A 13,028-nucleotide genomic window follows, 5' to 3' on the forward strand; every position below is an offset into this window, starting at 1 on the left:
CAGCTCAGATAAAACCTCTCTGAAAGTATACTTTCAAGTTTATGACACTAGAAAGTATCATCATAAAGCAATGTGACTAATTTTTCTTAGTTGCTTAGGAAAATTACAAAGCAGGAATCCAAAGGCAGCTCAATCCCCACAAAACCTTCCAGATTTAGAACAATGTGTTAAATTCAGGACACAAAACTTCAGAAAGCAACATGAAAACTATTCAGCAGATGATATAAACTGAGGCACCATACAGACTCAGGAGTCTCACTTTCTACGTGTTGGCATCTTTTGTCCAGTGCCATGGAACACTTTGGATATATATTTTATTCCCCACCCTGAAAACAGAGCAGGTCCCTTACCCTAAGCACTTGGCTTCAAACAAAAGTGTTTTAAGTAGACAAATGGATGTTTTGGTTGATAGGCTCAAGGAATAGTTGTACGTGTTAATGGAAGAGCAAAACTGGGAAGTTCTCCTGGCCGGATTTCTCTGAAAAGCAGAACTATAAAGGAGTGTCTGAACTCCACAGCTCAGTAATCATGAGAAAATGAAGGAAAACTTTACTTGACTGGAAATGCTCTGTTTCACCTAGACAACTCACAAGCCAAATTACTGTCACTTAAAAAGTTTTGGTTGAGTCATACAATAATTCACTTTCGTCTCATGGAAAAGTTGGGTGTTAGCACTATTTAACAGTATTAAAACCTGAAGTATATTATGCTTTGTCATTTAACAGAGGATTAGAAAAAGTAGAGTATTATTAATGAATATAATTATAAAGGACTAACTTCCCAATTACAAAAAAAGTCAGTGAGTGATTTAATGTGTTATGACTTCAATAATTAACAGAAATTCCCTTTCAGACCTGTAAATATAGAGGTAATGTAGAGTTTAGGAGAGTTTGTCTTCATTTCTTTTCCCTATGAGGAACTTTGCCATTTACTATCACTTCTACAAAATATGATATTAGTATTCACCTGTGTCTGGACCAAATATGTACATAATTGGGCCCAAATCAAATGTCTCTTTCTCTGCTTTCTTCCTGGACTTTCAGGAAACACAACAGATATTCTAGAAAGAGTTTGTAATTTGGTGTCAGACAGACATGAGTTTAAATCCATCTCAACCGCTTCCTAATTGGATAAGCTACTTGATCTCTCCAAACCTGCCGTTTACTCATTTCTAGAAGCACAATAACCCTAAGCTCTCAGAGTTGGTGTAAGGCTCAGAAGGACCACATTTATAGCTCTCCTACTGATAAACTCTCCTATTGATGGAACAAAGCAGTCTCAGACACTGATTCCTAACTGGCTCAAGATCAGTTTGGAGTGAAGAGAGTTGGCTCTGTGTTCCTTAAATCCCAGCACCTAGGAAAGCACTGACTCACGAATACATGTCCGATGGCTTACCTCTGCAGCATATCTCACTCCATCCACCACGTGTTCAGAGCCATGATCATCAGCAGACCCCCAGTGAAGGTGAAACTGTCGCAAGCGGTAGCTACCAGTGAGAGGACCCCCACGCAGAACTAAACACCAACACATTTTAAATTGTTAGCAAGAAAAAAATATTTACACATGCTGCTACAATCCACATCATCTCCCTGAATTATTCAACATGCCCATGTCCTCCAAGGAATTTTTTACAAATGTGTCATTCAGTTTGCAGACAGGCATACAATTTTTAGGTTTATGAGGAATGAAACGTTAAAAGGTTGGAGAGTCCACAGTACAGATTTTTATGGGACATCTGGGAAATCACAACAGACACAGAATTTAGAAAGTAGAAGAAATTAGGAATTCCTAAAAGTAAAGAACTGGTCTGTTTACTGGAGGATGTCAGCCTCTCTGAATAAGGATGTGGTATGTAAAGAGGGCCACCTTGAACTTGGTGGAGCAGCCTAGCACGATGGTTGAGAACAGGCTCCGGCATTGAGAAAACCCAGGCTCACGCTCTTACTGTGTGATCTTGCATCAACTCTAACTTCAAAGCTTTAGCCTTCATGTCTGTCACCTTAAGACGGTAATGCTCCCTCCTCCTAATGCTGCTTTGAAAATAGAAGAAAAGTTGAATACAAAGAACTTATCACTGCCTGGCACACAATTGGCATGCTGGACATGTTAGCTATTATTAGTATTTTATTGTTGTTAGGATGACTACTAAAATTGGCCAAGTAAGCATATCTTCTGTACTTGAATTCTATCCTTCCAGGGAAACCTGGAATACAGACAAAATTAACTCTTTTTTGGAAACAGAATCATATCTTAAGTATATAGAAAAGCTTCTTAATAGAAAACATAGCTCTAAACTATCTCTCCTAATTATTTTTTATTGGGCATGTTTAAAGGATGTGGGGGGATAAGAAAGCACTGGGTGTTCCATACACCATATGCATTACTAATCTCCCATCAACACCCAACAGAAGTGTTAGATTGTGAGGTGCAGACTTAATAACAGTTTGATTTAAATGACCCTCTCCTCTTCAGAGATTTCAGATAGGTAAAGAGAGATACAGAGATAGAGCTATCTCAAAATTTGTCATGAATGATCCGTCTTATATAAGAAGCAAAAGATGTTATGGGGTGCCTGGCTGGCTCAGTTAGTAGAGCATGTGACTCTTGATCTCAGGGTCGTGAGTTCAAGTCCCATGTTCCACAGGGAGCCTACAGAAGCAAAAGATGTTAAGGTGTATATCACATGCAGTTTTCTACACACAGCAAGGGAGAAAAGGGAAAATACATTTGCCTAAAGCACACTCCTCGTTGAGCTATACTGTGGGAGAGAAATGATCCAGACTGCCATATTAACCAGTACATCTGAACTCATTTCTTCCTTACTCAGTTTGACTCAGCTGAAGCTGAACATCAATGATTAAGAGTTAGTGTGGCTGGAATCAGAAAACCTGGGAATAGTCCCAGCTCAGCTACTGAATTATGTGATCTTCCAAAACTCACTTAAGCCTCTGTGGGCGTCAGGTTTCTTGTCTATATTTGTGTTCATTTGTCTGTCTATTTTTAATTTAGGAGATTGGACTGGATGCTCCTTAACTTCTACAATTATCAAAACTACCAAGGGAAAAAACTGAGCATATGCAATAAAATTTTGGGGGGGAGGTTGAATGGTTGGAGGTTTCTTCAGATTCATTTGGATCCAGATTTCTTTACAATAAAAAAAAATGGCTATTTCCAAAGTCCTCTGAAAAATAAGAGAGAGGAAACATTTACATCAGACCCTAGGGCTTGCTCTTTCGTTACACTGGTATAAACAGAGTAGTTTTAGTGTTTTGAGTCTCCCACTGAACAGTGTTCATGAGTGCAGAGACTCTGATTAGGTCCCTGCTGTACCCATCACCTAAACACGGTAACTATCACAGAGCAGATGCATGATAAATATTTGATGAATGAATGAATAAAACATTTGATCTGTCTTTAAACAAGAAGTTTCAAAGATGAGTCACAAATAAATTCATTTAAAAGGCACATGCCTCTAAGTGACTCCATACAGCATGGATGCAATGACATTCCAAATGAAAAGAAATCAACAGTTGTTGTTTTTTTTTTAATTTCAATTCAAGTTAGTTAACATATAGTGTAGTCCTGGTTTCAGGAGTGGAATTTAGTGATTCACCACTTACATATAACACCCAGTGTTCATTACTTCAAGTGTCCCCCTTGATGCCCATCCTCCATTTAGCCCATCCCCCCACCCTTCCTCTCTCCAGCAACTCTCAGTTTTTTCTCTATAGTTAGTTAAAAGTCTTTTATGATTTGCTTCCCTCTCTATTTTTATCTTACTTTTCCTTCCCTTCCCCTGTGTTCATCTGTTTTTTTTTTTCTGTTTTTTTTTTTTAAAGATTTTATTTATTTATTTGACACAGAGATAGACAGCCAGTGAGAGAGGGAACACAGGCAGGGGGAGTGGGAGAGGAAAAAGCAGGCTCCCATCGGAGCAGGGAGCCCGATATGTGGCTCAATCCCAGGACTCTGGGATCAGGCCCTGAGCTGAAGGCAGATGCTTAACGACTGAGCCACCCAGGTGCCCCCACCTGTTTTTTTTTTCTTAAATTCCACATATCAGTGACATCATATGGTATTTCTTTCTCTGACTTATTTCACTTAGCCTAATACATTCTAGTTTCAACCACACTGTTGCAAATGGCACAATTTCATTCTTTTTGATGGCCGAGTAATATTCCATTGTATACATACCACCTCTTCTTTATTCATTCATCTGTTGATGGACATCTGGGTCCTTTCCATAATGTGGCTATTGTTGATAATGCTGCCATAAACATCAGGGTGCAAGTGTCCCTTCAAATCAGCATTTTCATATCCTTTGCATAAATACCTAGTAGTGCAATTGCTGTATCATAGGGCAGTTTTATTTTTAACTTTTTGAGGACCCTCCATACTGTTGTCCAGAGAGGCTGCACCAGTTTGCATTCCCACCAACAGTGCAAGAGGGCTCCCCTTTCTCTGCATCCTCACCAACAACTATTTTGCCAGAGTCGTTCATTTTAGCCAAAGAAATCAACAATTCTATTATCCTTTTTTTTTTCTTACTGTAGCATAAGACCTGAGCTCAAACATCAAGTCATGCCCTCACAGATAAAAAGCAGATTAGAAAGCTTGGGTAATCAATGTGGAATTAACTTCAGGAGAAGATGCAAACAAGCTGGCTCAAGAGAAAGAAAGTGACACCAAAAACACACATGCTTAGGGAAACATCCAAGAATAAGGGTTGATCTCTGGAAAGCCTGCTCGGAATCCAGGGTTTAAAGCCAGATTAGCATAGCTCTGCTAGTTAAGCAACAAAGAGTGGCTTACACTCTACATATTTGGACTCCACATCTGAGTGTTTCAACTAAAATACCCAAACTGGGACCATGAGCAGCAAACGTCTACTTGTGAAGAAAACATTCTCTTGGAGCAGAGCTCTTTTGAAGAAACACAGGGTGGGGAAAAGTGAGTCAAAATACTAAGGTTAATTTATCACTGACTTTGAGATAGTTTATAATAAAAAATGCAACTGTAGTATAAAATGAATAATGGCAACAAAAGTTATTTTTAAGAAGAATGACTTAGTGGTTTCAAGTGTCAAATCATTCATCTTCCTCTGCAATTGAGATGAGTAAATAAATATTATTGTCTCCATCTTATATCTGAAAGTGAATAATCATTTCTCCAAAATCACACCTGGGATACATGAATAGTCCACTTATCCTTTCATTCAGAATTTTTCTTAAATATATTCCAAATAAAACACTCATAAAAGAGGTCTACAGAGATTAAGCAACCAGAGTTAAATGCCATAAAACTTTGGGAAATTGTTAATATCTTAGTAAAAGTAACTATCCGTGTTATTTGTTACATGCTGCAAAGACCAATAATATTGTGAAACTAGAAATGTATATGTTACTCCGTTGAATTTGACTTTGTTAGAAATTTGCTAATCTTACTTTCTGAAACTACACTGTCATCAGTGGCCTTAAATGATAAGCAGGGCTTGCAACAAAATCAGAAAAACAAAAAATTTAAAAATTAACACACTTGTCTATGCATGTATTTACTGTCTCTCCCACCAGCATACAAACAATGAATAATGCACTAATGCTTAAACTACTTAGGTGTCAAATGGTAAATATTAATTGATTTCTGGTGGTTTGTAATTTTACTGGGACTTCACCTATGTAGACTAATGCGTCCTGTATCATAATGCCATATCAATTTTCTAGGTTCTCCAGGAAGCATCATGCCAAAAAAAAATGTTTTCAACTTCAACACACGTTTATTGAGCTCCTATTGTGTGCAAGGCACCATAGCTGTTGCCCACAGGCAGTGCTCAGCTGAGTGGGAAGAGAACTAACTGACAGTTACAGTGCCGTGTGGGAAGTTCTGTGATAGGACAAGCCTGGGGTGCCTTAGGAGGAGTTGTGGGGCCAGTCAGGTGAGATTCCGAGAGGTGAGATCCTGTCTGAGTGCAGAAAGACCAGTAACTAGGGTGAAAATGCCCTTGTCTTTCCTTATCAGATTATTATTTCCCCTCTACTATGGCCAACAGGAATTCTTCCCCCCAAATTTCATATTCTCCTGTCCCCTTTCTTTTTATTTTTTAAAAAGATTTTATTTATTTATTTGACAGAGAGATGGGGGGAGCACAAGCAGGTAGAGTGGCAGGCAGAGGCAGAGGGAGAAGAAGACTCCCCACTGAGCAAGGGGTGCTCACTTAACTGACTGAGCCACACAGGCGCCCCTGCCCCCATTTTAAAGGACTATTAAAATTCTAATGGGTAGCTCACCAGAGGTTAACCACATCGAATGCAACTTCCCAGACAAAGAAGCCCTACAAGGACCATGAGGAAGGTTTCACGCCTGTGGTTTCTTGATTGGTGGGATTCAGAGTTAATTTTGGTCAAGAATGGTTTCTTTAGGGGTGCCTTGGTGGCTCAGTCGTTAAGTGTCTGCCTTCAGCTCAGGGCATGATCCCAGGGTCCTGGGATTGAGCCCCACATCGGGCTCCCTGCTCTGCTGGGAGCCTGCTTTTTCCTCTTCCACTCCCCCTGCCTGTGTTCCCTCTCTCACTGGCTATCTCTCTGTGTCAAGTAAATAAATAAAATCTTAAAAAAAAAAAAGAATGGCTTCTTTACAAAATGGAAACTGTTTTCTTCAAATCAAAGTGGTTTGCTACAGAAAGTATTTTTATTTTTTATAGTTTACCAAAGAAAAAGAAAAGCCAATAACTTATTTTAACTCTAGTGTTTTCTACTTTTCCACTGATTTAATATCCAGAATCACCAGGAAACATTCTTTTTTTATTTATCTTGAGAAAAAAGAATGAGAATCGTGACCCATATTTATGTAGTTTCTGTCTCAGAGGGGTAGAAAGTACTTTACAGATATTTCCAATTAACCCTGTTAATTTCACTGTGATCTAGATAGGAACAAGACCTTCACATAGGGGAGAGGACACGCACTACCAATCACAGACCCAGTGTCAAAATCTGGAAACACAAACAGACTGATTCCCCTGATTAATCCAAAGTAGAGGGAAAATGAGAGGAAGGGGGAAAGAGACAGGGAGAGAGAGGAAAAAAGAAGGATGGAGAGGAAGGAAAAAGAGAGAGGGAGAGAGAAACCTAGATTATCATCAAGCAAATCAGAGCAGGAATGTTTCATGCCTCAGGCTGCCTACATTTATAAATTAAAAAGTTTTGGGGGGTCTGGGTGGCTCAGTCGGTTAAGTGTCTGACTCTTGGTTTTAGCTGAGGTCATGATCTCAGGGTCCTGAGATGAAGCTCCACGCTCAGTGGGGAGTCTGCTTGAGATTCTCTCCTTCTCCCTCTGCCTCTACCCCCCACTCATGTGTTCTCTCTCTCTCTCTCTCAAATAAATAAATCTTTAAAAAACTTTAAGTTTTAGGTGAAGTACATTTAATCACTTCTTATTCTAAAACTAAGAGTGGGTAGTCTCAAGTTTTTTATGTTTGAGATATAAACAGTACCAAACTACAGTTATGGGTGGTATAAACTTTATACTCAGAAGCCTTGGACTATTTACAATGTACCCATCAACGGTATCTATTAATACAGATTCATAAAACTGAGAGCTTGAAGAAAAGACAATCAAATATAGTATATAAAAAGCAAGGTCCCCCTCCCCCAATAAGTTAAAAATACCATGTGTTAATCTTTCTTTGTGCATTTTTCCTCAATGCTCTGATGGAAATACATCTTTTATGAATTTGACAAATATGAGAAATTTTGTGGGCTTATAATTTTTGCTAACAACATAGCATCACATAAATACAGTATATTATTACTAACCTAAATCTGAGCTTAATGAATAAGTGAAAAACCTTCTTTTTATAACTTAATTACATTTTTCATTAATAGAGCAAATACAGCATCATCCTAATATTAGACTAAAAATAAAAATAATTTGTCAGAAGCCTTAAGAAGTATTCCAAAATTCAATTCTCTCTAATCTTCTCTCTCATCTTAACTTTAAAGTAGATATCATCCATTCCTTGGGTAGTAGATATGTTTAAAGAAGGATTAAATGTTCGTTTTAAGGAAATTCTCTTTTTCTACTTCATTTAGTTATCCAATTAACAAATAAACTAAAGTTTTATTTGGTTGGTCCATGACTTATTCACAGTGTGAAAGACATTATCCCATGAAATAGTCAAACAAAACTTTTATTACAAGTCCTAGCAAAGTATTGGTAAGGAACACACAATGCATAGATATTTTAAATATGAAAGATAAGAAATCACAGTCCAATCACCCAAGACCCCCACCCCCCACCCAAAAAAAAAAAAAAAAGAACCAACCTGATTTGTCCTCTGTGTCATCAAAGTCAACGCTGAAGGAATGGCCACTATTACTGATGATTTTGGCTGAGTTTGCATCATACTTGATACTAAGAGGCCGCAGGGAAGAGTCATATTTCACTTCTTTGGTTTTAATCTCAATCGGAGATTGCTGATCCCCATCAGCAATAGGGAAAAATTTATTCCAATGAATAGGACCTTAAATACATAGGACCAAAAGAAAAGGACTAAATAAGTTATTTCTTTTACCAAACAAATACACTGTGCATGAGTTGAAGGAAAAACAAATAAGATCTTCATCCTCAGGATCTTCACATCTAATTTTTTTTTTTTTTTTTACAAGACTGGTTGCTTTTATTATTGGTATGAAAACCTCCTGATTTGCCTTAATTCATTTGCAACATTCAACTAACCCTCACAGACAAAAAACATGTCAGCTTTAAAAAGTACTTTCCAGGGGCGCCTGGATGGCTCAGTTGGTTAAGCATCCCACTTTTGGTTTTGGCTCAGGTCATGATCTCATGGCTCATGAGACTGAGCCCCATGTTGGGGGCTTCAATCTCCCTGCTCAGCAGGGAGTCTGCTTGAGATTCTCTCCCTCTGCCCCTCTCCCACAACCCCCCCCCCCCCGGACACATCTGCTCTCTCTCACTCTCTCTCTCTAAAATAAATAAATCTTTGGAGGAAAAAAAAAAGTACTTTCCAAAGGTACCTTTCTAGCATACTACAAACAACAGCACAATTCATCATTGAAAACAATGAGATTTAGTTTCAGCTCCAAGAACGATATCTGTGGTAGCTTCAGCAGTCAACAGGAGTTCATGGGATGAAAGAATTAATGGAACTGGGAAAACTATGTAGAGATAAAAGTGTGCAGTTCTTAAAAATGTTATCCCTATTTCTTTCTTCTATCACTCACTCGTGTCTCCAGGGGTCACCCAGGCCTCACTCGGTTACCTCTGATGTGTAACAGGCATACTAAGGAAATACATAAATTTTTCACACAGCATAATCCAAATAAAATGGCTGCACCATGTCAGGAAATGTAATATTGTTGATTATCTTTAGTGGAGTCAGGTAACAATTTCTTTCTTTCTTTCTACATTTCAGAAGGTCCTTCTGCAGTTATTTTGCCAGTGATACATTTGAATTCCAACACAAGGGACAACTGTCATCCTGATTCTCTATTCAAAAAGTCAAAATTGCATCTAGTTCTCAAGTTGGACACACGTTTGGTAAATTGATATGAACCAATAAGCGGGAAATACCCGCTTTATTCTATGTCTATATTCTTCATTTCTCTGGAAGACTTGATTCAAGTTCTGCTTCCCAGAATCAAGAGCAAGACTGCAGCTTCAAGTAACCTCTATCTTATTCTACAGATGTGAGTAGTCACTTTATAGGTTAAAGGTTCTTATTATGTCTACTATGCCTGCAATTTACACAGCTACCACCAGGGGGTACAGCACAGGGCTACTGACTAAGCTTTTCCCTATATCACTAACTTGATTTCTCTAATATTCAAGAACTTATTAAAATGACATAGCATGACAAACATTTGTTACTGACAACAACAAATATTTTTAAAGATAAGATTTAGAATGAAATTTCAAGAAATGCAAATATATCACAATTAACAACAGCTTCAATCTCTAAATCTAATGCTCCTTATTACTCTTCAACTGTGCAAAGGAGAAACCTTAAGCTCTTTCCTTCACATATGCTTCAGGTACAAAAAATCAGAGCATGAATATATAGCCATACACATAACTTAAAAGCTCTTCTCTTGTGAATCCAACACTTTGGACTTCAAAGCAACTTGAACATCAAAAGTCCTTGCCTACAACTTATTACAAAAAAGCCATTACATTTCCTGATTTATTAAGTACTCCAATTTACCTTTCTAGTACTCTTTCCCTGCACAATCGAGTCCTTGCTTTAAGTGAAAAAATTTTCTACCTCATTGGCAGCAAGTATGACTTAACCTGATGAGAATTAGATTTTGAATATGTGAGGCATATATCACAAAATGTTGTTTACCTTTTTCTTTCTCTTCCTAACTCCTTTACTCTCCTATTTCCAGTCTTTATAACAAGAATAATTTTTAAAAGCAGAGGCTACCCAAAATAAAATAAAAATAATCCCACTTGCATAAATTACTCAATATTATTTATTAACCACTATAGTGGGTTCATTTCCCTGCCTCTTAAAGAGGCCCCTTTTTAAAAATGTTTTCAAAACATCCACTAACATAAAACATAAACATCCATTTAAACATAGTTCTTAGAGATATATAGTGATTCTTCCATTGATTCAAGAACTTTTGAATATCTATAGAGACATGTAGTTTTCAGTAATTGTCACATTCCCTACACTGAATCAATAAAACTATCAGGTTAGTGGAAGAACTTGTAAGTTTTTGGTGAAGGCATTTTCCAATGCCTCAAGTCTTGGTGTTCCATTTTATCATTGCTACTATACCCAGTTTAAGTTTCCTTTTATCTGCTCATTCACTGCTTTTGTCAGTCAAAACAAAACAAGCAACCAAACTTGCCCAGTCAGGATTCAACATATTTCCAGTAGGATTTTGCCAGTTGATCTACTTATAGGCACAGTCCTCAAAAGGCTATTGCATCTAAAAGCAGGAAATGGGGGCACCTGGGTGGCTCAGTTGTTAAGCATCTGCCTTCGGCTCAGGTCATGATCCCAGGGTCCTGGGATCGAGCCCCGCATCAGGCTCCCCGCTCAGCAGGAAGCCTGCTTCTTCCTCTCCCACTCCCCCTGCTTGTGTTCCCCCTCTCACTGGCTGTCTCTCTCTCTGTCAAATAAATAAATAAATAAAATCTTTAAAAGAAATAAAAATAAAAAATAAAACCAGGAAATGGCCCTATAATTGTTAGCAGACATACAAAATTACTCTTTGGTAGTGGTTTTCCAGGGATAGATTTTTTTAAATTTCTGAAGATAAGCTTCATTGGAGCCACCATTTTCTAACATATAAATGTATTAAAGAGTAATCAGTACTCATTGATTGAAAATACCCTTCTTCTGGGGGGCGCCTGGGTGGCTTAGTCGGTTAAGCGTCTGCCTTTGGCTCAGGTCATGATCTCAGGGTCCTGGGATGGAGTCCCGCGTGGGGCTCCCCGCTCAGCGGGGAGTCTGCTTCTCAGTTTCCCTCTGCTCCTCCCCACCGTTTGTGCTCTCCCTCTCTCTCTCAAATAAATAAAAATAAAATATTAAAAAAAGAAAAAAAAAAAAAAGAAAACACCCTTCTTGTTCCAAACTATAGTGAGGGCGCTGTTGATACCCAGTAACTGTTAAATAACAAAAATTAAAATGATTCCAGCAGAGAGGGAAATTAAAAGAAATTTGTTTTGTGTTTTTTTTTCCCAAACATAAATTGGAAAGTAGCAAAAGTGTGAGATTATAATTATAGTTTCAGTCAAAAAGAACTTCACCTAAATTATACCTTTTATTATTAAAGTTCTAAATTTCACCTGCTCCCATTTTTAAACTGGCAAGTTATTCATAACCTCAAATAGGCTACAATTAGAAATGAAGCTTTTCTCTTTCTTTGTGAAAATAAACTTTCTATAAAGTTTGACTGTATGGTACTGTTGAATAATATACATGTTAATCCAAGGAAAGTATTATTATTATTATTACTCACAGATCTAATTTTGACAGTGATTCACTGTCAGGCTTTCCTGGTGTCACTTTGCAATTATTTCAAATGATGGTTATTTTGAGATTTAGTATATAGAAGAAGAAAAGTATATATTTTATTATCACTGTCACTGTCATCAATAAATACAAGTTCACCTAAGTGCTAAAATTTGAATAATCCTCTGTCTCTGCAAGGATGAGTGTAGGAGAGGGAGAAAGAGTGAAAAAGTAGCACGAAGTATAACTTCATTTTTTTGGAGAGAACCTAAGTCTTCCCAAAGCTAACAGTACCAAATTGCCATGGCAATATTTTATAGTAACAGCTATTAAGAAAATTGCAGTATTTTGATTGCCAAGAAGGCAACTTAAATCTTCAGGGTTGCAATTCAATTATTAAAATTCCTTAGGTGTAGCTTCAAATGTTTTCCATGATTTGTTTCCTCTAAGTGAATGAACTTAAAAAACTGAAAGCGAGCTTGTCCTCTATTCATTAAAGTATGTCATCAGACTTCTAATCTCCGAGCCTTTGACTGATTAGTAGTTGTTACTAGGGAAAGTCCTCGGCTTTGCAAAAGAAAGTGACTGGACATGTAACGATGATTTCGGGGTCTGAGGAATCTTCACAGGGCTAACGCACACCAACTCTCACCCCCACTATCAACACCCTCCAAAAGACGCTTTTCCTGTCTACACAAGACTAAGCCTTCCCTCCACTTCCTGCATTCAGCTCTGGGGAAAGCTGCCCAATTTAAAGAGGAACCAAAAAGTTTCTTCCAAGTGCGGGATCAGCAGTGTGTGGTCTGTCCCCCACAGCCGCGCCCTGAGCAAAGCCCTCCCTCGGATCTGCAGAAGGCGCTCACCGTTGTGTTCGCCGTATCCCCAGCTGAGCCGCGACATGGTCCCTCGGGTCGGAGGCAGAGGAAGATGTGGCACGGCAGCGAGAGGAGGGAGCGAGCGGGGCAGGCGCGCGAGCTGGAGAAGGCGGTGGCCAGCCTAGGGAGGGTCCGCCCGCCGCCGCCCGGCAGAAAGGGAGCGCTGAAAC

General features: G+C 38.4%; 1 protein-coding gene across 1 annotated transcript in view; it reads right to left on the minus strand.

Annotated features, from left to right (window-relative positions):
- CA13 (carbonic anhydrase 13) overlaps positions 1–13,028 on the minus strand; it is a 30,078-nt gene extending 17,050 nt beyond the window's left edge. Inside the window, exons 1-3 of the mRNA XM_045806039.2 lie at positions 12,847–13,028; positions 8,321–8,518; positions 1,399–1,517 (exon numbers count right to left, since the gene is read on the minus strand). Coding sequence (XP_045661995.2) covers positions 1,399–1,517; positions 8,321–8,518; positions 12,847–12,883 — 354 coding nt within the window. The 5' untranslated portion in view covers positions 12,884–13,028. The remainder of the gene's footprint in view (positions 1–1,398; positions 1,518–8,320; positions 8,519–12,846) is intronic.

The sequence above is a fragment of the Ursus americanus genome, chromosome 9 (genome assembly GCF_024610735.1).
Source record: "Ursus americanus isolate L20-20 chromosome 9, mUrsAme1.1.p, whole genome shotgun sequence".
Lineage (NCBI taxonomy): Eukaryota > Metazoa > Chordata > Mammalia > Carnivora > Ursidae > Ursus > Ursus americanus.